This window comes from Rana temporaria, chromosome 1 (genome assembly GCF_905171775.1).
Source record: "Rana temporaria chromosome 1, aRanTem1.1, whole genome shotgun sequence".
In the NCBI taxonomy this organism is placed as follows: domain Eukaryota; kingdom Metazoa; phylum Chordata; class Amphibia; order Anura; family Ranidae; genus Rana; species Rana temporaria.
In genome coordinates this window covers 424,262,286-424,287,840 of record NC_053489.1, presented here as the reverse complement: position 1 = coordinate 424,287,840, position 25,555 = coordinate 424,262,286, and the positions used below count along the sequence as shown (strand labels likewise).

The 25,555-nt window shown below is 41.9% G+C and overlaps 1 protein-coding gene across 4 annotated transcripts in view; it reads right to left on the bottom strand.

The window, feature by feature from the left end:
• PSD3 (pleckstrin and Sec7 domain containing 3) overlaps positions 1–25,555 on the bottom strand; it is a 703,925-nt gene that overhangs the window by 89,665 nt on the left and 588,705 nt on the right. For all 4 annotated transcript variants that reach the window (XM_040325287.1, XM_040325286.1, XM_040325291.1 and 1 more), the window contains one exon: positions 6,078–6,274. In XM_040325287.1, the coding sequence (XP_040181221.1) occupies positions 6,078–6,274 (197 nt within the window). The remainder of the gene's footprint in view (positions 1–6,077; positions 6,275–25,555) is intronic.

Genomic DNA, 25,555 nt, shown 5'->3' with positions numbered 1-25,555 from the left:
AGAAGTAAACATAATTCAAAACTCATGAAAGGAAAGAACACTGGTACATATTGGATTTGAGATGGGAAAAAATGAATTGGAATTATAATCCCATAAAAGGACAGCTTTTTAGTGCAAGGCTCGAAATGCTGGGAACCAATAATAATATAAACTGGCAAGTGTCTTACCTATAAACTAAAGCCGCTGTCCAATGTTTAATCATCCCTGCCTAAACACATAACTATGGTTGAAGCTTAAAGGGGTTGTAAAGGTTTGTTTTTTATTTTCTAAATAGGTTACTTTAAGCTAGTGCATTGTTGGTTCACTTACTTTTTCCTTCAATTTCCCTTCTAAATGTTTTTTTTCTTTGTTTTCTTTGTCTAAATTTCTCACTTCCTGTTCCTCCTCAGTAAGGTGTTCTAAATGACTTTCCACTGCTCGGATGATGGTGGAAAGCTTACTGAGGAGAAACAGGAAGTGAGGAATTCAAACAAAGAAAAAAAAAAACATTTAGAAGGGAAATCAAAGGAAATGGTAAGTGAACCAACAATGCCCTAGCTTAAAGGAACAAATTTAGAAAATAAAAGACGAACCTTTACAACCCCTTTAAAGTGAAACTCCAGTCAAAAAATGTCTTTCTGGTTTTGAATGTGGAATGGTTAGAATCCACCTTTATATTGCTACTGTTTGTGTGTCCCCTTTGGGGAGATCTTTACGAATTGATATGGTGAACATCATCACAGAATCGCTAGTTAGGTAAAATACAACGTTTTTGCAGTTCTCACTGGAACAAATGTAGAAGGGATACTTTCCAATGAGGACATCGGTAAGGGTGACATTTTCCCTCACAGAGATTTCCACTCACTTCCTCACACTTCTGAAATACTGAGCTCTTTCCAATCCTCCCCTTTTCACATTTGGCCAATCACAGACATCAGTTTTTGGGACCTTTTTAGGAACAGATAACTGTACCAGTGTGAGCAACCGCAGAAGTATGAATTTGTGCCGCCCACATCTACTCACCTACATGAACACTTCACTGATTAGGTTGTATTCATTTTTACTGGCACTCCAAATGCATTTTGCAATGGTGACAAGTTTGCAGCTACCACATGGTGCAGCACGATTTGTAAAAGTAGTGCTTGCATTATTTTTTGTGTGTTTCCATGCATATGGCATTCCATTAAAAGGAATGGTTTGTGGTAACCAGAACACAAGAAAAACAAAAATTAATTAAAAGAGAAGTATGGGCTTTTTTTTGGCCATACTTCTCATGTGGGTCACAGCCCGTGGAACCGGTACAGCCTACAGGGATCCCAACAATAATGTAGAAATTCACCCAAATGACTGGCCAGTAGCTGGCTTAGTCTCCCAGCGTGATCACTTGCTTCTTATGGCGCGTACACACAACTGTTTTTCATGACGTGAAAAATGCCATTTTTTAAAATGGTCATTAAAAACGGCCTTGTGTAGGCTCCAGAGCATTTTTCTTGACGTGAAAAATGGCCATTAAAATTTTAGAACATGCTCAAATTTTTCTTGTCATTTTTTTTACGTCGTGAAAAACGGTCGTGTGTAGGCTTTAACAACGGGAAAAAAACATGCATGCTCAGAAGCAAGTTATGAGACGGGTGCACTCGTTCTGGTAAAACTAGCGTTTGTAATGGAGATAGCACATTTGTCACGCTATAACAAATTGAAAAGCACGAAGACTGAAAAGCGCGAATTGTCTTTCCCCAAACTTTTACTAACACAAAATCAGCAAAAGCAGCCCCAAGGGTGGTGCTATTCGAATGGAACTTTCCCTTTATAGTGCCGTCGTACGTGTTGTATTTTTTTCACGAACGTGTGTATGCAAGGCAGGCTTGAGAGGAATCACGTCGAGAAAAACTTTGTTTTTTTCCATGACATGAATAACAGTCGTGTGTACGCGGCATTAGTCTTAAAACCAGCAGGGGACAGCTTTAGCATCAGATTGATGCTGCAGCCACATAGGGTGACTATGATAGCTTTTTTTTTTAAATCCCAAACTTCTCTTTTAACCACTTAAGACCCAGACCATTTTGTTGCTAAATGACCAGGCCACTTTTTGCTTCGGCACTGCGTTGCTTTAACTGACAATTGCGCGGTCGTGCGACGTGGCTCCCAAACAAAATTGACGTCCTTTTTTTTCCTACAAATAGAGCTTTATTTTGGAGGTATTTGATCACCTCTGCGGTTTTTATTTTTTGCGCTATAAACAAAAATAAATATCCCCCAAAAAGATATAAAAAAAAATGTTTTTCCCTCAGTTTAGGCCGATACATATTCTTCTACATATTTTTGGTAAAAAAAAAAATCGCAATAAGCGTTTATTCATTGGTTTGCGCAAAACTTATAGCATCTAGCATCAGTTATACGGCGGCAGGTTGGCTCCTCTGCGTGAGAGCTCGTAGCTCTACATCGCCTCGCGAAGCGGCCACTAGGGGGCGTGCGTGCCGCCGGAGGCACGTGCGTGCACCCCCCGCTCGTCCCTGATCCTGACGCGCATGCCTGGCGGGCGCGATCGCCGCCAGGCACCCGCGATCGCCCGTTACAGAGCGAGGGCCGGGAGCTGTATGTTTAAACACACAGCTCCCGGTCCTGTCAGGGGAGAAATGCCTGACCGTCTGTTCATACAATGTCGTATAATGTCGCAGTACCGAAAAAAAATTGCTGATTGCCGCCATTACTAGTAAAAAAAAAATATTAATAAAAATGCCATAAAACTACCCCCTATTTTGTAAATGCTATAACTTTTGCGCAAACCAATCAATAAACGTTTATTGCGTTTTTTTTTTTGAAAAATAGGTAGAAAAATACGTATCGGCCTAAACTGAGGAAAAAAATTTTTTTTTATATATTTTTTGGGGATATTTATTATAGCAAAAAGTAAAAAATATTAATTTCTTTCAAAATTGTCGCTCTATTTTTGTTTATAGCGAAAAAACTAAAAACCGCAGAGGTCATCAAATACCACCAAAAGAAAGCTCTATTTGTGGGAAAAAAAGGACGCCAATTTTGTTTGGAAACCACGTCGCACGACCGCGCAATTGTCAGTTAAAGCGACGCAGTGCCGAATCGCAAAGAATGCTCTGGTCTTTGACCAGCAATATGGTCCGGGGGTTAAGGGGTTAAATGTTTGGATTTCTAATGATTTATGTTTTGGAGATCACCAAAGCTAACAAACAGTGTGACTATACCTAGCAGTGACACACACAGCAATAAAACCTTCATCGAAGTTTCAAACTTTATCTGTTTTATAAAAGACTAGAAAAAAAAAAGTTTTTGCCCATAGATACACTTCAAGCAATTATTTTCCTGATTGAGCAATCCAGCTCCCTTTGTCACCTTTTATTCCAATTGGCTCATTAGACAGTAAAACTGGGGCTTTGTCCAATGAGCAGGGAGCTGACGTAAGACGTGGTAAAACTAACCCAGGAAGCAATCATTTACAAGATCCATCGACAGATAAATCAGTATTCATGTAAAATTCAACCACGTAATTCGCTTGTTGCCTGGAGTTCCACTTTAAATGAATAGTGTCATGGGTAAAACAGGCACTTTTTCATAATTTGCCATCAAAAATGTAGAGAACAATTACAAAATTGTAAGCAGAGATTAAATAAAGGCCTATATTTCGTTATATGCACCAACCACGTCCTCACAAGGCTGAAGATCATTGTAATGCATAGACTTGGGAATCAGTCAATGATTATAATCTAGATGAATTCATCCATGAATACAAGTAAGCGCCCACGGTTAATTTAATTTTGTAGAGCTGTCAGTTGAAAATAGCTTTTTCATTTGTGGTACATTGAAGAAAAGCTTTTTGGCTTGTTCGTGCTTCACTGCTTTGTTGTGGGTGAATAATATGAATGTCAAAACTCCAAAAATATTGCTCAGGGGTACCCGATGTTAGCACCGGTGACTGTAAAGTTTCAGTGGTCAAATATTCTAAATAATAAACAATCTTCTGCTAATATTCTTAGCTTCATAGGTTTACACCAAAGAGGCAGCATTCACCAGCATGCAAAAAATATGTAAAGTAGATATGAATACAAAATCTCGAATACGATCTAATATCTTAAAATCACTTTAATTATATATATATATATATATATCTATATATATCTATATATATATATATATATATATATATATTTTTTTTTATTATTATTAATGCAGTTTTCATAAAAAATAAAAAAAATACATGATGATTCTGCCACACATTTGCGATTATGGGGTGACAGCAATCCTCCTGCTTGTCACCGTTTTACCTTCACCCTGTTTGAGATTACTAGTAGCCATGCCAACACACATGCAGGTCCACCATTTTTAGGGTTTGTGTTGACTTTGACACATTTTCACTTGTCAAATTTGCAAAATTAGGTTTGTGTGTTAAGGTTGGTTTTATCTCTATCATGAAGGGGTTGTAAAGGTAATTTTTTCCCCTAAATAGCTTCCTTTACCTTAGTGCAGTCCTCCTTCACTTACCTCATCCTTCAATTTAGCTTTTAAATGTCCTTATTTCTTCTGAGAAATCCTCACTTCCTGTTCTTCTGTCTGTAACAACACACAGTAATGCAAGGCTTTCTCCCTGGTGTGGAGAAAGCCTCTTGAAGGGGGAGGGGGCGAGCAGGCAAGTCAGGACACTCTCTACTTTGCAGATAGAGAAAGAAGCTGTGTGTTAGTGGGCGTCCTGACTCTCCTGCTCGCCCCCTCCCCCCTCAGGAGGCTTTCTCCACACTAGGGAGAAAGCCTTGCATTACTGTGTGTAGTTACAAACAGAAGAACAGGAAGTGAGGATTTCTCAGAATAAATAAGGACATTTAAAAGCAAAATCAAAAGATGAGGTAAGTGAAGAAGGACTGCACTAAGGTGAAGGAAGCTATTTAGGGATTTTTTTTTTTTTTTTTTACCTTTACAACCCCTTTAAAGGGAACTACCACCAGAAAACTGCTGCAAGGACAATTTTGAATTCCCCGGAATGATCCTCATTTACTTAAAGGAGTTGTAAAGGCAGAAGGTTTCTCTATCTTAATGCATTATATGCATTAAAATAAAAAGCCTTCTTTGTGTGTAGCAACCTCCCCAGTACCCCCTAATATTTACCCGAGCCCCCTTTCTGTCCAGCGATGTCCACAAATCCCTTGGCCTTCCAGGACTCTCCCTCCTTATTGGCTGAGACACAGCAGCAGCGCCATTGGCTCCCGCAGCTGTCAATTAAAGTCAGTTAGCCAATCAGGGGAGAGAGGGGGCATGGTCGAATGGCAGCTCCATGTCTGAATGGACACACAGGGCTGCGGCTCTGGTCCCCCAATAGCAAGCTTCGACAGAAAGAGGGGCCAGGAGAGCCAAAGAGGGACCTGAGAAGAGGAGGATCTGGGCTGCCCTGTGCAAAACCGACTGCACAGAGCAGGAAAGCATAGCATGCTTGTTATTTTTTATTTATTTTTAAAAAAGACTTTACAATCACTTTAAGGTATACTGTATAACATGTTTACTTTGCAATATTACATTTCCCTTAGCTTAGCGAATGTGAGGAAGATATGCTGGCTTCAATCACCCAATCATGTGCCACCAAAAATACTTTTTTTCTTTATTTTCCTTGCACAGGATTGGGATTTTTGTGCAAAGAAATTTTTCAGCATGTTCACTGGGCTAAGTAACTAATCGACATAGGCTGTACATAGTATAAGTTCCCAGCTCCAGGGGTAATAGTAATGTAATTCACTGCGTATATTAACTTTATTTGTCCATTATATTTCTATCTACGTGTTTTATAGCAAATTCAATTTGTTTATTATTGCACTTACATTTTCAGAAGTCGACTGTGCAAAAGAACCACAAAAAAAGTACATTGCAAATTCCGTGCCGAAGTTTGCCCCAAAACACGCTCGCAATAAATTGTAATATACATTTCTAGGCTTACTTGATGGCCATTATAACACTTAGGGCTTTGTGTATACATTGAAATATCTGCACTATTAGCCTGAGTCTGCATAATCATGCAAATCAACAGTTTCAGAACAGGCTCAGAAGTAATACATGGAAAATAAAGTCATTATAGAGCTTACTTTTTTTCCCATCCATATCTGCATGGAGTTTGCGTGCAAGGAAACCAGCCTTGTACACTGCTGCATTTGGATCGTGGGGAATATCCAGGAATGGATTGCTGCTGCTGCCAATCCGACTAACACTCTTTGACTGAGTACCATTGGCTTTTTCATCAGCGCTGTCTGATGGTGATTTCTTCATTGCATCAACATCATCTCTGTTGAGAGAAAAAAAACATTTATATTTTTAATTACAGCTAATAAGTCTAAGTTAAGTGGAATAACTATAATTTCTTTACATCATCAGTCAGCCTGTCCTTTGCCCCACCAGCTCACACATCCCTTTGCTCCCCCCACAACTCCTAACAGCCACAATTAAAGAAGAGTAAAGTCATTATATAGATTCAAGTCATGACAATACTATCTCACTCAGTGTGACAGTGCTGGACCAAGCACCAATGCTGCTACTGTGGTTGCGGGAAGAAGGGAGTGAGTCAAATGCTTGGCCTTAACTGAATTTACTGGGCATTCTCTTTGTTTCCAGCAGCTGAACAGAGTGTAAGGGGAGGGGAGGAAAGGTGAGAGAGTTTCCCCAGTGCTTCCCCAGTGATACTAAAGCATAGAATTTTTTTGTTAAAATAAAAAAAAGATGTTCTACTTACCTACTCTATGAAACCACATTGCACAAAAAATCCTGTACCTTCTCTTCTGGCAGTCCACCACCAATGTTTTCTGCTCCTACGGGTGCCTCTTTAGCAAGCCAAATGCAAAGGAGACACCTGTAGGTGCATTCTCCCGTTCATAGATCCACACAGCCCTGGTAAAGCACGCCCCTGCTCCTTCCTCCTTCCAGAGGAGTTTGATTGACAGCAGCAGGAGCCTATGGCTCTTATGCGGGACCAGTAAGTGAGAGGAGCTGTGCTGGAGCTGAGGCAGGGCTGGAATGGTGACAAGAGCCAGATAAGTGTTTAAGTAGTGGGGTGGGTAGGCCAGGTAGTGGGGTGTTTTTTACCTTAAAAGGAGAAGTATAGCCAGAGCTTGTTTGGCTGTATTTCTCTTATGGATCACAGTAGTACAATTAGTTTTTCACTCCTTAAACCCATTTTGGGAGAGCGGGCTGAAGTTCGGTCTCTGTTAAGATCACAGAAGTCGGTCCAGGCATTGCGACAATGGAGTCTGGACCTGCCAGGTCCCTGAACCGACACCCGGCTCACCTTCTCAGCGAGGCGCTGAGAGACTGAGCTGGCTGCCCCTGCCCCATCTACAGCTCAGCGCTCCAGTGAGCGAGCAGAGCAGAGAGCCGTGACTGACAATCAGCAGCTCTCTGCTCGGGGAGCTGTCATAACCAAGCGGTCGGTGGTGTTCGATCACTCGGTTCTCAGTGCAGAGGTATCGGGGGACAGATGCAGCACCTAGCTCAGTATGATTCTAAAAAAAGGTGCAAACTTTTAATGCAGAGAATGACAGACTTTAGAACCATTTAAAAAAAATGGTATGGGGAAGCTGCACTCAACTTTTTTTTTTTAATGGTCCTAAAGTCTAAAGGTTTTTAGACCTTAATGCTTACCGAGTCTGATCTCGATCCAGCTATGTGCACAAGAGCAGCTCTCTTGGCTCTCTTCCTCATAGGATCAGACAGCCATTGGCTCCTACTGCTGTCAATCATAGCCAGTGAGGAGGGAGTGGAGGGTGGGAGCCAGCTTGGGGCATACAGAGCCAGCTTGGGAGTGAGCTCACGAGTGCCCCCATAGCAAACATCTTGCTATGGTGGGCACTCAGCAGGGGGTGGAAGGAACTGGGAATGCTGCCTGGGGACGGGAGAAGAGGAGGATTGGGGCTGGTCTGTGCCAAACCATTGCAGAGAGCAGGTAAGCATAACATGTTTGTTATTTAAAAAAAAACTGGTACTATTCCCCGCATTGGCAAAACACATGTTCACTTTAAAATAGTACTATGAATAACCAGCTTTAAAGTGAGCCAGTAAAAAGTAAACACTTTTCTGTTCACTGTTAAAATGGCACACAAATGCTTACTGACCCTTTAGCAAGTTACAAGTTATTAAGAATTCATAACACCTTGCACAGTATGTTGTCCACCTGGTGTCATTTGAAGGCACTCAACAGGGACTTAAATTATGCAGACACGTCCTAAATGTAGTTCTAATAATAATTAAATAACACATTTCTGTAACATAAGACCTTCCTTTGCTGCTGGCGGGGTTCAGATGCTCTTAAACTTCTGAATAACAAAGTTTTTCTTAATACTAAATAAGCCAGGTTTGGGCAAACAAGTTTATTTTTATTCCGTAAGGACATGTAGGCTGAATCCAACGTCTTATCCAGACACTGTTGGGGAGTTTTGCATGTTACAGTCAGCAAATTACTTAATCACCTGGTTCCTAAGGCTGACATGTCTGTAAAGAAGGCCCTTTATGCTTGCTTCAGCCCATAGTGTTTTGTATACCGTTGTGCCCTATACAAGTTTAATTGCACACGAGAAAAGCAATGTTATTAGCAAACCCAATTGACTTGTTAATTAAACATGCCAGTCATGCCAACAGACTGCACTACAATCTTTAATTCCCTAAAAAAAAAAAAACTCAATTACCAAACGCCTACATACAGAATCAGGGCCCTTTCACACTTATGCACATTAAATGATGCACGTTTGTGCTAACAAACATGCATTTTTATGGATACAAATGCACAAAAAATGTTTGATCTCTTCACCACCATTTCAATGGCTTAACATGCATAAACAGACAACATGCTTTATTTTGAAGTGAAATGTCAATTTCCAAATAAACACAGTGAGGCCCCGTACACACGACCGAGTTTCTCAGCAGAATTCAGCCAGAAACTCGGTCGGAGCTGGATTCTGCCGAGAAACTCGGTCGTGTGTACACTTTTCAGCGAGGAAGCCGACGAGGAACTCGTCGGGCCGAAAAGAGAACATGTTCTCTATTTCCTCGTTGTTCAATGAGGAAAGTCGGCCTGCCGAGATCTCGGCGGCTTCCACACTGAACTCGACGAGGAACTCGATGTGTTTGGCACGTCGAGTTCCTCGGACGTGTGTACGGGGCCTAACCTTTTGAGGAACTACTGCCTGAAAACGCCATTTAATAAATGTAGTCCATCAGAGCTGGTCTTTAAAAATAACCTATTCTGGGAACATCCCTTGAAGCATTGTTAAGTCTATAATGGAACGAATATAGCGCAACTGCAACTCAAAGACTAGGAAAAATGATATTTGCTAGGGAAGCAATCATGAAGATGGTAATCTGTAGTGATCAACAGCTGAGATGGTAGATATCATCAATGGGAAAACTCAAACTCCAACCCCAACAGACGAAAAACTAGGTGGGAAATGTATCAGAACTGGAGAAGCCAGAATTTGGAGAAGATATGGATGGCAAACAATCAGGTTCTATCTTTTATTTTAAAAACGTATCCAAACAAGATGAAGATAGAAGCTCATTGGTTGCAATGTCTAGCTGCGCCTCATTCTGTCTGCTCCTGTTTTGGTAAACAAAAGGGTGGTCGGAGGGTGTATTCTTATAGATACCAGATACCATATTCTTATAGATGCCGCATCCAGTAATATAATGAAAACAAGAGAATGTGGACTTTTAAGGCGTAGGTATCTATACAAAATGTATACTAGGGAATGTATGAAGTATAACAGACGTATTTATTAGATATAGCATTTTAAAAGACATGTTTATAACAAAACAGTATATGGAATGTATACCGATCTGAATAAAAATACACCAGTAGTCAAGCAGATAGCTGAGTGTGATCTTTCAGCTGACGCGTTTCAGTTTTGATTCTTTCCTCAGGGTGTTTTTTTAGGAAACAAAAGTGTACATATTAGCTGTAATGGTGTCAAGGATAAAGAGGAACATTCCATCAATTTTTCTTAAAAACAAAGTAAGGATGTGGGATAAGCTATATCGCACAGGGTGGTCTCTATGGACTCTCAGAGGTATATGTCCTTTGTATTATAGCCAGAGCGAGCAAATGGCAGCAAATAAATCCTCCCCAACCCTCAAGGAGGAAGGGCAGATAGAAACACTGAGGTCACAAAAGTAGAAGAGGCAACCTGAACCATCCAGTGATCCAATAATCAGGATTGAAATGTTTCCATTTGATTGTCCAATAGATCTTGAATGTTTTTTTTTTTTTATCACAGGAGTGCAGCGTTCTGACATCCAGCTTGGATAAAGCAAATGCTACATGAATCAATGCTACTTTTGCTAGAGTGGGGCTTTAAAGTGGTTTGTAAAGCTTTGTGTTTTTTCACCTTAATGCATCCTATGCAAGGTGAAAAAACACCTTATACTCTCCGGCACCCCGGTGCCCCCTTTTTACTTACCTGAGCTCTTTCAGCTGTTCGTTGGTTAGATTGATAGCAGCGCAGCCATTGGTTCCCGCTGCTGTCAATCAAATCAATGACGCGGCGCGCTGGAGAGCGGGGCCGAGTCATACACTTGGCGGCTATGGCCGCTGAGTGTATCACACGGGACCGCTCACGCAAGGTAACCCCCTTGGGAGAATGTTTCCCAGAGGGGGTTAGCTCTTGTGGGGAGGAGCCGTGAAAGCTGCCGTGGGACCCCAGAAGAGGACGATCGGGGCCGCTCTCTGCAAAACGAACTGCACAGTGGAGGCAAGTGTAACATGTTTGCGTATATAAAAAAAACTGAACCCATACAACCCCTTTAAGGATATTCTTCTCTTATTTAATTTTGCATTGCCCTTTCTAAAGTCTTGTCATGCCTCTAAAGAAATCAGTGCCTGGCTAAAAAGCTTGCCAAGCCTAGCTTAATAGCACAGTTAAGTTGCATTCCGAATATTGATTTTGACTAAGTAAATGTTGTACATAAACCAATGTTGTTGGAATATATTATAAATAATTGCACTATTACCCTGATTTGTAGTTGCCTTTTTTTTTTTTTTTTACCATTAGCAAGGGTTATATAAAATACTGTACAACCAAACCAGATTTTTATCAGTATATTAACATCAAAGCAAACCAATCACAAGACTAACACAGCAGCTGTCAGCTTAAGTGTATACAGTCAAGGCAATTTTTGGTTCATGTTCATTAGCAGTCTTTAGCAGTTTTTTTCTTAATGTTCTTTAGCAATTCCATCTTAAGCAAGAGGCCCTATCTTTAAAGTGTCCCTATATGCAAAGCTACATATTCGTCACTAATGTGGGCAAAAGACACTCATAGAGCACCATGCTCCTGGTATAAGATAATCATAGGGGAGGTGTCAATCTGATCATTCATTTTGCCATCATATCACTTGGCTTGGACTATTGTAAAATGTACAAGTTTGATTTTACATTTATTTATACAACTTTTATAGACAGTCAAGGAGGGAGTGGCTGCCCTGTTGTCCCTTGACTTTTCTATGGTCAACCATGGATAATTGGGTTCACACATATATGGAAGTCGGCATAATTTTAATGTGTCTGGCTTAATTTTCACATTGGGTTATAAACATTCAGACGTCACTCTGACTCCATTAGTTGGAAAATTTACTCATATGAATTGGTTATCTTTTGTATTAGAACACATGATGGGGCAGTTAAAGGGGGATACTGTAGCAATGTGACAGTATGTACCTGCTTTATATATTTTATGAAATTTTAAATGTATGCAATTTATTATATCTTTTGTGTACTGGAATTGGTACCTGTAAAGTCCCATGTTTAGTTGCATACTCTATCACATAGAGCAAAAGGATTATCATGAAAGAGTAGATCTAAAATGGCAATTGGGTCTTCAAAAAGTTTCCACATTTTTATATTTTTCTTGGAAACAGTGAGGGCAGGAGGAGTAGTAATTGGTTGGGTCTGAGAGAGTTATGTGACCTGGTCTGTCTGGCGAGCTGGGCCGACCTTGTAGTTTAGTATAAGAGATATCACACTGTAGTGAAGAATGGCTGTGAGTCCCTCGTATGTTTCTGCTATTTTCTGTGTATTATATGCAATACTAAAAATAAGTCATCCAAAAAACCTAGGGTCAATATTTCGATAAACTTGACAAATTTAGTAAATTCTGTGTACCCTATTGCTAGTACTCTTAAAAGGAAAAATGTATGGTGTTCGGTGTATTTTATTTATTTTCTTTTTTTTATGGTATAATTGAAGGCAGCATGGGTCTTTTTATTAAAGCAGGGGTTCCGCGGAAAAAACTTTTTTTTTTTTTCAATATTAACTAACGCTGTTAACATAATGCAGCTTGTACTCACTAGTCCCATAGTTGCAGGCCGCCAGGATTTTTATTTGCCCGAAAAGGATAATTTTTAAAATCTAAGATGGACATTGCCATCCTAATTGTGGGCACTCTGAAGCCCTCCTCTATTTGCTTCCGGGATGCGGTGAATGCTGATGTCCCAGCATTCACCGCGAATCTGTAGTATACATCCAGGCGACTATTATTTAAGCTAAAGTTAGAAAATCGGGTGAACCTCCACTTTAAGTCTCGTTAACCCCCCTGAATGCCCCCCCCCCCATTGAACTAATTTAAAATATAAGTAAACCAGAACAAATGATCCAAGTTGTAAACCGCTGTAAGGTAGTTCCTTAAATCACATGTGATTGGCAGTGAAATAGTAAAATATTGTGATTATCCACAGGTGGTTCAAGAGCTTTAAATTAAAAGTCATTAGCAGAAACAACAAGCAGGGACTCATGATTTAAATGTTTTTTTTAAGACACTAAATGCATAAACAATAAAGATTCATTTTATTCATAAGTGATCTGTTTTTAAACATACCGGAGCACAGGGAAATCATTTCACTGCCAGCTATAAAGCACAAAGGCACTTTATTTAATCTCTTTCTGTAATCAACATAAATACCGGTAAGTAGAAATGCTTCAAAAGCATATTTACAATTTCAAGCAGTAAATTATAATCAAATACCACCTACAATCCCAACTTAAAATGGATAGAGGCCCAGCACATAAAGCATTTTAGAAAGTTTTAAGCCTCATACACACGATCGGACTTCCATCTGACTTTTCTGTGGATTTTGGTCCGAATGGGCGCTGCATACACACGGCAGAAGTTTGAGTGCATTCACAGCGAACATTTGTCTGTTGAAAAACCGAAAACAATTGTCCGATGGAGCATACACCCGGTCAAATTGTCTGATCAAACAAGTCCGTTGGACCGTTGTTGTCAAAAAGTCAGATCATGTGTATTGGGCCTTAAGGCTTGGTTCAAAATCCTGTGACTTAGAATCCGACTAGTGAGACCCAAAGTCGCAGGACATGTAAAATGCCATGTACTGTATCTCTATGAGAGCCATTCCAAACTACACTACTGAAGTCGCTGTGAATAATTTGAACTGACTTTGACACGGCTTCAATGGCAGATAGCGTAAAGTCTTATCAAGCTCACTTCAAAGTCGGACTCCAAAATTGCACTGAAAATTGCACTACTTTGGAGTCGGGTAGTGTGAACCGAGCCTCTAAGTGATCTCTTGATACCAAGTCAAGATCAGGTAGACCAATGCCACAAAAAAGCCCGGTGAGGCATATCAAGGTGTGGTCGGGCTTATTGTAACCAGGCTTTTTGTTGGGGCATTGACACAGTAAAAGCTTAATTCTGGCAACTTGACCATGTAGATCAGTTTTGTTAAAGTATCATCGTATTGTGCTCCTTAAAAACACCCACACCGTTTTTTTCAAAGCAACCTGTATTTCTCTTGCAGCAGGCTAGCAGTGGGTTTTTCTTTGTATACCCAACAATTCCTCTGGCAGTTGTGGCTGCAAGCTTTCTTGGTTAACCGACCGTGGCTTGTTATCAAGAGATCCCCAAATGTTCCACTTCTTAACCACTTGGGGGCAGATTCACAGACAATTGGACAGGCGCAGCGTATCAGAGATACGCTACGCCGCCGTATCTTACCTGGCGTAAATTCTAATCCAGGAAGAATTTGCGCCGTAAGTTACGGCGGCGTAGTGTTTTTCTGGCGGCGTATTTGAAATTGGGCGGGTTGGGGGCGGGTTTCATTTAAATGAAGCATGTCTCCGCGCCGAATGAAATGGGCATGCGTCGTTCCTAAATTTCCCGCCGTGCATTGCGCTAAATGACGTCGCAGCAACGTAATTTTTTTAACTTCAACGTGACTTACGTCCATCCCTATTCACGGACGACGGCCATACTTTAACATGGCAAGTCTATCTATACGCCACAAAATAGCAGCTTTAACTATACGCTGGAAAAAAGCCGACTACAGACAACGTAAGAGAATGCGACGACCGTGCGTACGTTCGTGGATCGTCGGAAAAAGCTCATTTGCATACCCGACGCGGAAAGCGACGAGAACTCCACCCAGCGGGCGCCGAAGTATTGCATCTGCGATCCGAAGGCGTACGAAAGCCGTACGCCTGTCGGATCTTACCCAGATGCCGTCGTATCTTGGTTTGAGGATTCAAACTAAAGATACGACGCAGGAAATTTTAAAGTAGTTGCTCTGTGAATCTGCCCCCTGGTATCTAGCCTATAGTCTAAAGACGGCCACAAGGACGTCTATAGACGTCCCCCGGCTCCTCCGGCCAATGGGGGGCGCGCGCGCCACATCACTGCAGTGCCTGGCGATGTCCGCCAGGCACCCGCGATCGGCCGTTACACAGATCCACGTAATCTCAGGGAGAGGAGACCGATGCTGTGTCCCTTGTACATAGGGACACAGATCGGTCACCTCCCCCAGTCAGTCCCCTTCCCCCACAGTTAGAAACACTATGCAGGGCACACATTTAACCCCTTCCTCGCCCCCTAGTGTTAACCCCTTCCCTGCCAGTCACATTTACACAGTAATCGGTGCATATTTATAGCACTGATTGCTGTATGATTGTGAATGGTTCCAAAAATGTGTCAAAAGTGTCCGATGTGTCTGCCATAATGTTGCAGTCCCAATAAAAATCGCAGATCGCCGCCATTACTATTAAAAAAAAATAATAATAAAAAAAATCATAATTCTGTCCCCTATTTTGTAGGCGCAAACCAGTCACTTAGTGCGTTTTTTTTTTACCAAAAATATGTAGAAGAATACGTATGAGGCCCCATACACACGGGAGAATTTATCCGCGAATAGGAGGATTTCCGCAGATTTCTATGCGATGGCGTGTACACACCATCGCATTGAAATCCACGCCGAAATCCTCTGGCGATGACGTGTCGCGCCGTCGCCGCGATTATGACGCGGCGACGTGCGCGACGCTGTCATATAAGGAATTCCACGCATGCGTCAAATCATTACGACGCATGCGGGGGATCCCTTAGGACGGATGGATCCGGTGAGTCTGTACAGACCAGCGGATCCATCCGTTGGGATGGATTCCAGCAGATGGATATGTTCTGCATGTCAGCGAATATCCGATCTGCTGGAATCCATCCCAGGGGAGGATATATCCGCGATAAAGATCCGCTGGCGTGTACACACCATAGGATCTATCCGCTGAAACCCATTTGCTGGAATTTATCTGCGGATGGATTCTATGGTGTGTAATGGGGCCTCAGCCTTTTTGGTTTTATAGCGCAAAAAATAAAAACCGCAGAGGTGATCAAATAACACCAAAAGAAAGCTCTATTTGTGGGGAAAAAAGGACGTCAATTTTGTTTGGGAGCCACATCGCACGACCGCGCAATTGTCAGTTAAAGCGACGCAGTGCCCAGTAAGCAAGTGGTTAATAAGTGGTTGAACGGTACTTACTGGCAAATTTAAGATTTTGAACATCTTTTTTTATTCTTTTCCATCCATATAAAGTGACAGCTAACAAACTCATTGACAATTTTTACACCAATTCCAATTGCAATTTAAAAAGCTACAGATGTGGGAAATTAAATGTTAATTGCCATTTTAACCTGTGCGTGTCTCCTTGTGTGCTTGTACCAAGGCCAAAAATTTCAGGGATTAACATTTTTTTATCAAGCCATTTGGGAGATTTCTGTTATCATTATGATTTAAAAAGAAGCCAAACAACGATGTGATAATAAATAGCTTCATATGATCACTATCCTTAAAGAAAAGAGTTTTTGTGGCATCAGTCATATTTTCAATATTATTGCCAAAATGTCTCCAATTTCTGCCAGGGTATGCAAACTTTTGAGCACAACTGTATGTAGAGCTAGATATATACTGTATGAGGTTATATACAAACAATGACCTTTTCTATTGAAATATAAAAAAGAAGTCCACAAAACCTTATCCCCACTCCTCCCACTATCTAAGCTCACTGTACTTCTGTGTAATGACTGCTTAGCCACTTTTTCAGCATGCACTCACTTCAAATATAAACACAAAAGAACGTTACAGTATTTACTAAGGCTAGAGAATGCCTAAGAATGCAAAATCTGGTGCATCTCTGCAAAGAAACAAATCAGTTTCCAATTTTTTTTGTCAAAGTTTAGTTGAACAAGCACCCCTTACTTGCTTCTTCTAGCAGCCGAAGATCACTCTTATGTACACACGGTCAGACATTCCGACATCAAAACTGTGGATTTTTCTCCGACGGATTGTTCAAACTTGTCTTGCATACACACGGTCACACAAATGTCAAGAACGTGGTCACATACAACACTACGATGAACCAAGAAAAATTAAGTTCAATGATTCCGAGCATGCATAAAATTGATTCTGAGCATGCGTAGGATTTTTATGCATCAGAATTGGCTACAGACAATCGGAATTTCCGACAACTTTTGTTGTCGGAAAAATTGAGAACCAGCTCTCAAACATTTGTTGTCGGAAATTGCGACAGAAAATGTCCGATGGAGCATACACACAGTCGGATTTTCCGACAACAAGCTCACATCGAACATTTGTTGTCGGAAATTCCGACCGTGTGTATAGTGATCTGTTATGGGCCGTACACACGACCGAACATTTCTGCTGAAACTGGTCCGCGGACCAGTTTCAGCAGACATGTTCGGTCGTGTGTAGGCCCGAGCGGACAGGATTCCAGCATACATTTGCCCGCCGGGCCTTTTTCCAGCGGGCAAATATTTCTGGACTTGTTTTAAAACAGCCCGCTGGAATCCTGTCCGCTCGGACATGTTCGGTCGTCTGTACAGACCTACCGTACATGTCCGAGCGCCCGCCATCACTCGCATGCGTCGAATGACTTTGACGCATGCGTGAAAGCATTGAACTGGCAGGGCCGCCCACGTCGCCGGCGCGGCCACGCCCCGCGGATTGTTTACGCGCGGATTTCTGTATGATGGTGAGTACAGCCACCATACAGAAATCCCCGGGGCAGACATGTACGGTGAAAACGGTCTGACGGACCAGTTTCATCGTACATGTTTGGTCGTCTGTACACAGCCTTAGAGATGAGACAAGTATGCTCTAGCAAGAGGCAAACCCCATTAAGTAGCCACAGGATGGGTTTGAAACACCACACAGGTGAGAATGGGATGGAGCAGTGCAGAAACACTGGTGAGCAGAATTAAAACACACAAAGAAAATCAAATAGAGGAGTGTACAGTTGGCCAGCACAGAGGTAGGAGCAATTCATAGCATGCCACCAAACCATATTCAAACCCTTGCCTGCAGCCAGGTCCTTCATAAGTTTTCCTGGCTGAAAAAAGTATTTCCCTGTCATAAAGTTCCAGTTTTTTCAAATATAAATATATAATGGACTTGTGTTTTATGGCCATTTTCAGAAGCCAATAGTGGTTTGCAGATTTATTTAAGTATGCTTTAGCAAGCATAGTTTGTGGAGAAGTAAATATGTCCTGCACCATTGATTGATCAGTAGATCGGGGGTTGAACACAATGCACATTTTGAGCAATATATTTGAGCCATCATCTGTGACCAACACTAATACTATCCAGCTATCAAGAATGACAGTGATCAGTGATTGTATACTATTATTACAGTGATAACTCATAGTGTTTGAGCCACATATTCATAGAAAGCACAGCGGCAGACTGAAAACCTCATTCCTCTCAGTCAAACATTAGAGATGATCTCTTCACACCAGGAAAAGAAGTGTCAAATGTTTTTTAAGTGGACACAATAATTCATTATCTCATGCCCTTTGACCAGGGTACACTTAAAGCTAATTTCTGGAGTAAAAAGTTTGACTAAACCAACCCAAACTGACAAGATGAGGCTCCCATAGATTTACAGTGAAAAGATATATTCAGTTTTACAGTTTTCTAACATAATCCTGACACAACAGTCCTATTCAATAACAAATGGCACTGATCCACCTGATACAAACTAGAATCCAGGCTTTGGCCTTACACACCACCTAGCTAGGTAGTGCATGTGCCTATCTTATTTATAGACAAAATTGCACACACATATACAAACATACAAAAAACACTGTTCCAACATATAGACCTACTGTTCCAACTAATAAGTAAATCAATGATGTGTTTAGGAACTGCTTGCCAACCAGCAGTTTAACTATTACTGCTGTCCAGCGGCTTTGTTCCTCCACAAACTACCTGTACACCGCAAGGGAACTTCATGGTCTACAGGTAAGTGTGCTTCTTGTGTCTCATGCTTTGGTTGAACACAGCATGCGTTTGTCAGCAGGCTCACAGCCAATGATTTTGGCTGTGAACCTGCTGATGGCTGTGGCCAATCACAGCACAGATCTGTGTGCGTTAGTAAACACAATCCAGATCTAGTTGTCTTTTTCTTCCCGATTTCACTTAGTGTTTAGAGTTGAAATTAGGAAGAAATGCCAGCCAGCCAGAGTAAAATTAGCACACATACACTTGTTAGGCACACAATTATGCAATCGATTGCCCTCATGATCATCCCCTGTCACACACCCAGTGCCATTAGTACAGTTATAGTGTACAGTATAACTGATTAGTGTCACTTAAAGTCAGTTACCATCCTTCCCAGCCAGTGTCGGCTAGCGCCGGTCCCTGATTGCCCACCACACTATCATAGTAACACTATAAGTTGCAGATCACCACCATTACTAGTATACCGGGTCCATATCGTGGTCATGGTCAGCATTATACTAGTGTTCCTAATAGTATAGTGTCCCTAAAAATGCAGAGTTGGCAAGATCAGTCTCGATCACTGTCAGCACTTGCAACATGTAGCAGAATACATTTTGGCCTATAAAATGTTATTTTATTGGATATGTTTTATAAAAAAAAGTAGAAAACAACTTTTTTACTTTATTTGTTTATATAATAAAAAATGTAAAACCCAGTGGTGATCAAATACCACCAAAAGAAATCTCTGTGTGAAAAAATTATATAAATTTAGTTTTGGTACAGTGCTGCATTACTGCGCAATTGCCAGTTAAAGTAGCGCAGTGCTAAATAGAAAAAAAAATGTCTGGTCATGAAGGGGGTAAAACTTTCAGGAGGTCAAGTGGTTAACAACATACTCAGTAATAACCCATATTTACTAAGGAGTAAACAAGAACAATCATGCATTAGTTTAACTGGGCTGTAACATTTTGTAAGTTTAAAAACAAAACATTAGTAAAACATTGTGCCTACGGCTTTCTTAGATATAACATCGTACTTCCAAACTCTATTGCTATGTTTGTTTTAATATCATTAAATCTCTTCAACTGTGAATTCCTTCTAGGCAAAGGAGATCATTTATAGAAAAAGTCCCCAAAGACAGAAGGAAAAGACCCTGTTCTGGTAAAACACAATGTAAACTGGCAGCAAAACAAAAAGGATACCACGATGTAAAACACCTTGCATATACATTTCTCAGTGATATGTTATTCTTCATGCCAGAGATACTGAACTCCCTTGGCAGGCAGACTTTTAGGGAGAAGCTTAACCACTTAACCCCCGGACCATATTGCTGCCCAAAGACCAGAGCACTTTTTGCGATTCGGGACTGCGCCGCTTTAACTGACAATTGCGCGGTCGTGCGACGTGGCTCCCAAACAAAATTGGCGTCCTTTTTTTCCCCACAAATAGAGATTTATTTTGGTGGCATTTGATCACCTCTGTGGTTTTTATTTTTTGCGCTATAAACAAAAATAGAGCGACAATTTTGAAAAAAATGAATATTTTTTACCTTTTGCTATAATAAATATCCCCCAAAAATATATAAAAAAAAATTTTTTTTTCCTCAGTTTAGGCCGATACGTATTCTTCTACATATTTTTCGAAAAAAAAAAAAATCGCAATAAGCGTTTATTGATTGGTTTGCGCAAAAGTTATAGCGTTTACAAAATAGGGGTATTTTTATTAATATATTTTTTTTACTAGTAATGGCGGCGATCAGCGATTTTTTTCCGGTACTGCGACATTATAGTGGACACTTCGGACACTTTTGACACATTTTTGGGACCATTGGCATTTTTATAGCGATCAGTGCTATAAAAGTGCATTGGATTACTATAAAAATGCCACTGGCAGTGAAGGGGTTAACACTAGGGGGCGGGGAAGGGGTTAAGTATGTCCCTGGGTGTGTTCTTACTGTGGGGGGGGGTGGCCTCACTAGGGGAAACACTGATCCTCTGTTCATACATTGTATGAACAGAAGATCAGCATTTCCCCCCCTGACAGGACCGGGAGCTGTGTGTTTACACACACAGCTCCCGGTCTCCGCTCTGTAACGAGCAATCGCGGGTGCCCGGGGGCAATCGAGCCCACCGGGCACACGCACGGGAGTCGGGGGCGAGCGAGGGGCGCGCACGCGCCCCTAGTGGCCGCTCAAAGAGCCGCCGTATAGCTACATCATTATACGGCGGCAGGTCGGCCAGGAGAGCCGACCTGCCGCCGTATAATGACGGTGGCTGGTCGGCTAGTAGTTAAAGACGTTGTAAAGGCAAGAGAATGCATTAACCATTTAAGGACCGCCGCATGACTATTTACGTCGGCAGAATGGCACGGCTGGGCACATGGACGTACGGGTACGTCCCCTTTAAGATGCCCAGCCGTGGGTTTCAAGTGCGCCGCCGCCGGCGCGCTTGTGACTCGGTCCTGTCCTCCGTGACCGTGCCTGCGGGACCCGTAGACACGATCGCCGCTGGTGTCCCGCGATCGGGTCACAGAGAGGAAGAACGGGGAGAGGTGAGTGTAAACAAACATTCCCCGTTCTTCCTAGTGTGGCCGTCAGTGATCGTCTGTTCCCTGTGTTATGCAGTGACCACTCTAAAACACAACCCTCTGTAGTCTTTGAGACACTGCAAATGATGTAACTTCTTTCACAGCTCTGATGGTGGGTGGTATTGAATACAGACATCCCAAGTCTCCCGCAAGGTGTGTGAGTCTCCCTCTTTTGGTAGCAGGCTCCCGGACACCCACGAGTGCCCTGCGATCTACCATCTGCAGGGCTGATTTTGGGCGGCAGTGGTGTCATTCATGTGTCCCCCTCCGTTCTCCTCCAGCCCATTGTCCTACTCCTCCGCCCCCTTAATTTTCCTCTGGCCCGCTGCCCCCCTCTGTTCTCCTCCGGCCTGCTGTCCTCCTCCTCCACTCCCACCCTCTGTTCTCCTCCGGCCTGCTGTCCTCCTCCTCCGCCTCCCCTCGTTCCCCTGCAGTCGCCTCTCCTCTACTCTCCTGCAGGCTGTGGAGGGGATGTGTCAGAATGAAGAGCAGAGGCAGGGACCGGTAAAGATGTAATTTACCGCCCCCTTCCTGTTATGAATTGGAGACAGTGAGCTAACGCTCCTGTGTCCTGTAATAACTGGGCAGAGTAAACTGTAATTACTCTGCTTCAGTTTAAGAATGGACGAGAGACTGTTTCCTGTCCATTCATCTTCAGTGCTGAGCAAGGGGCTCAAAGGAGAGATGTCAGAGGTCTGTTTAGACCCCTGATATCTCACCAAAGCCCCCCAACAGGGCTTCCCCAGAAGCACTGTGAAAAAAAATATATAAAAAATTATAAAAAAAAAATAATAAACAACAAAACCGTAAAAAAAATAGATATAATAATAAAAAACAAAAAATCACTGACATCATACATTGCTCTCCTGATACTGCCCCACTACCCCCATCATTGTGAAAAACAAAAATAAATTGTAAAAATAAATAAAAGAAAATTGTAAAAAAAAAAATGAAAAGAAATTCTGACACTGTCCATTGCTCTACTGGCACACTCTACTGCCCTACCAACACCATCCACTGGCTCCCAAAAATAATTTTGGAAAAAAAAAAAATACTAAACATTCAATTGTAAAAATAAATAAAGAACTACTGACACTGTCCACTGCCCTACTGACACCATCCTTCACATACTACCCACCATACTCCACACGCCTCACCTGCACATGCTACCCCTCATGATACACTCTGTACTCCTCTTCTGCACATAATACCTATCACCATACACTCCATACTCCTATCCTGCACATACTACCCACCACCATACACCTCCATACCCACCGTCGTACACTCCTCTCCTGCACATACTACCCACCACCGGACACTCCGCACTGTACTTTCCATATTTAACATTACTGCATTCTGCACTAAGTCATCTCAGACTTTTAAGCCCTTTAAGCCATGCCCACATTTCCCCGCCGAGGGGTACAGCGCCATCTCCCTGAAATTTGTTTTTGCAGTTGGGATGCCTGAATACATCCTAATTAGCATTCAGTACTGCCCAGTCACACCTACAGGAAGAGTCCAAACCTCCTAAGTCCTGCCTCACAGATCACAGCGTCATTCTCTATGTGATCGTTTTTTAGATCCATAAGGCATGTCCAAATATCTGGCTGATAGATACAACCGTTTTTAGCCCATGATGTTCTGGATGATTTATTTTTTTATATACATTCTCTATCAACTGGACCTGAATCAAGGGGAAAGTACTATTCTACCTTTCCTCTATAGCTATGGTTTATATAGGTATGTGTTGAAGCCTGATGTCTCTCTAAGGTTTATTCATTGGAAGTTTTCATCAGAATTAATTTGCTGTTCCATTTTTTCCATAGAGTTATACCACTAAGGCCCTGTACACACGACCGGATCTGTCCGCTGGGATTTATCCGCGGATCAGTTCCAGCAGATAGATCCGGTCGTGTGTAGGGCCTAGCGGACATTTTCAAGCGGACATTTGTCCAGCCGGCGGTTTTTCAGCGGATAAAAATTTCTTAGCATGCTAAGAAATCTATCCGCTGGAAACCTGTCCTTCGGACTTATCCGGTCGTCTGTACAGACTCACCGGATAAGTCTGTCCGATCCCCATCCCTCGCATGCGTCGAAATGATTCGATGCATGCGTGGAAATATTTACCTTCCAGGGTCGCGCACGTCGCCGCGTCATCGGCGCGGCCACATCACCGCGGATGTTTTCCGCGGGGATTTTGATCTGATGGTGTGTACAGCCATCAGATCAAAATCCATCAGCGGACATATCCGATGGAAACGGTCCGGCGGACCGTTTTCATTGGATATCCGCCCGTGTGTACAGGGCCTAAATTACACAATAAGACCGTTCAACATTATAGGGACCTCTGGCTGATGTCATTCATGTTTTCTGTTGCTTGTGCACTGCTCTGACAGACATAGCTTTCTTTTTATTTTTGCGTTATGTTCTTAGTCTTTATGGGTGGAGCATCAACATTTGGGGTCAGTATGTTCAGCTGTGTTTTTACTGTTCCAATTTTAAAATGTATTTAGAATGTATATACAAATACATGTATATGTTTTTATGCATACTATGCATACCCCTAATGTTACACATTCTGTTATCATAGATATAAGCCACAGATCTGGAACCCGCAAGCCCTCTGTCCATGACGAAGATCTGCATTTTGTTTTTCAAAGCGCGTTGGACGTTCGGGGCTTTTCCTTGCAGCTGGTTTCCATTTATGTTCCCAATATTTGTGTTGTTGCCTATATCCCCATGTTATATATTATCAATGTGCAATACATTTTAAATACTTTTTTACTATCAAGCGGTTTGTGGCCCAGTTTAAAGTTCCAATCTGAGGAATTCATGTTCTGACTCTATGTATCAGGGATGTGGTTACAAATCTGTTTAAGTAATTAGTTGCGGTAGAGGGTCTCTTTAAACTGTAGTATCAGGACTTGGAAAAGAAGGAAGCAGGAAGTCAGAGAACTTTAAATTCAACCAGGTGAAGGAGTGACATCACAGACACAGAAACTTGTATACAGCTAAAGGAGGTAAGTTACACTTAGGCCCCTTTCAGATGTCCGCTCCGCCTGTCTGTTTTTACAAGTCCGTTAACGGACTTGTAATACATCCCTATGGGATCGCGTCCGTTAGCGGATGGAGCATCCGCTAGCGTCCGCGTCCGTCGGGATCCGGTTTTCGGACGGAAGAAAACCCTATTTTTCTTCCGTCCAGCGGAACGGAACTGATGCAGACGGACAGACGGTCCGTTTGCATCCGGTTCCCCATAGGGCAGAGCGGAGCTGAGACAGGGCGGTCCCTGCACTGTGTGCGGGGACCGCCCTATCCGCCGACAGCTCAGCGGCGATCCCCCACTGAGCCGACGGAGACACACGGAGCGGACACTGGGGATGTGATTAATTTACATATACAATGCATCTGTTATTTTGGGGAGGAAAAGCTGGAGTTCTTCTTTAATGCTGCTATAGCTATTTAGTTGTTGGCAGGATTATGCATTGTTGCGCTTTTAAATTTTACTACAATTGTTTTCTTGTTTTGTTCACTGTATCTTTTAAAAAAAGCAGGGATGTATCTAGAGTTTAAATAGGGAGAATTATTTTTTGTAAAACGTCAAAGAATAATTGGATGTAATAAACTGGCAGCTATACAATTTAAATTTGTTGAAAACTCAGCTATAAGTACAAGATGAACAAGTCACATAGGTTTATGTTTATCTGATTCCAGCTTTTTTTCTGGGTCACAATAATTGGAAAGACGAACATCAGACAGACGTACCAACAGAGATGCTGCACATCTTATATACTTAAAACAGTATTGAATCCCAACAACTAGACTTTAACAGACATAACTAGAGACAAGGCAAAAATATTGGTTTGAGGGATATGACATACAGGGCAAATATGGGGATAATAATGAGGAGAACACATTATTTAATACCGAAAGCATTGTTTCTGCTAAGAATGAGAAACAGACAAGATAACACACGGTGCTATACATTTCATGCAAATTGGCGGGTTTTGGTGGTGTCATAAAATCTGTAAACCTATTATGGAGAGGTAGAGGTTTGTCTTTCACTTGTCTTAGATTTCTGAATATAGATGAATAAAAAACATCATAATCTCCAAAATATTTTTTTTTTTTTATTAATACATTCTTATATAAACCTTTTTACATAGCAATAACAGCAAATAAATGTATATTTCATAAGAGTGTGAAGCAACAGGATTCTATCCTTAGGCCCCTTACACACGACCAGTTTCCTCGGCAGAATTCAGCTTCCGACCGAGTTTCTGGCTGAATTCTGCCGAGAAACCCGGCCGTGTGTACACTTTCGGCCGAGGAAGCCGACGAGGACCTCGGCGAGGAAATATAGAACATGTTCTCTATTTCCTCGTTGTTCTATGGGAGAACTCGGCCCACCGAGGTCCTCGGC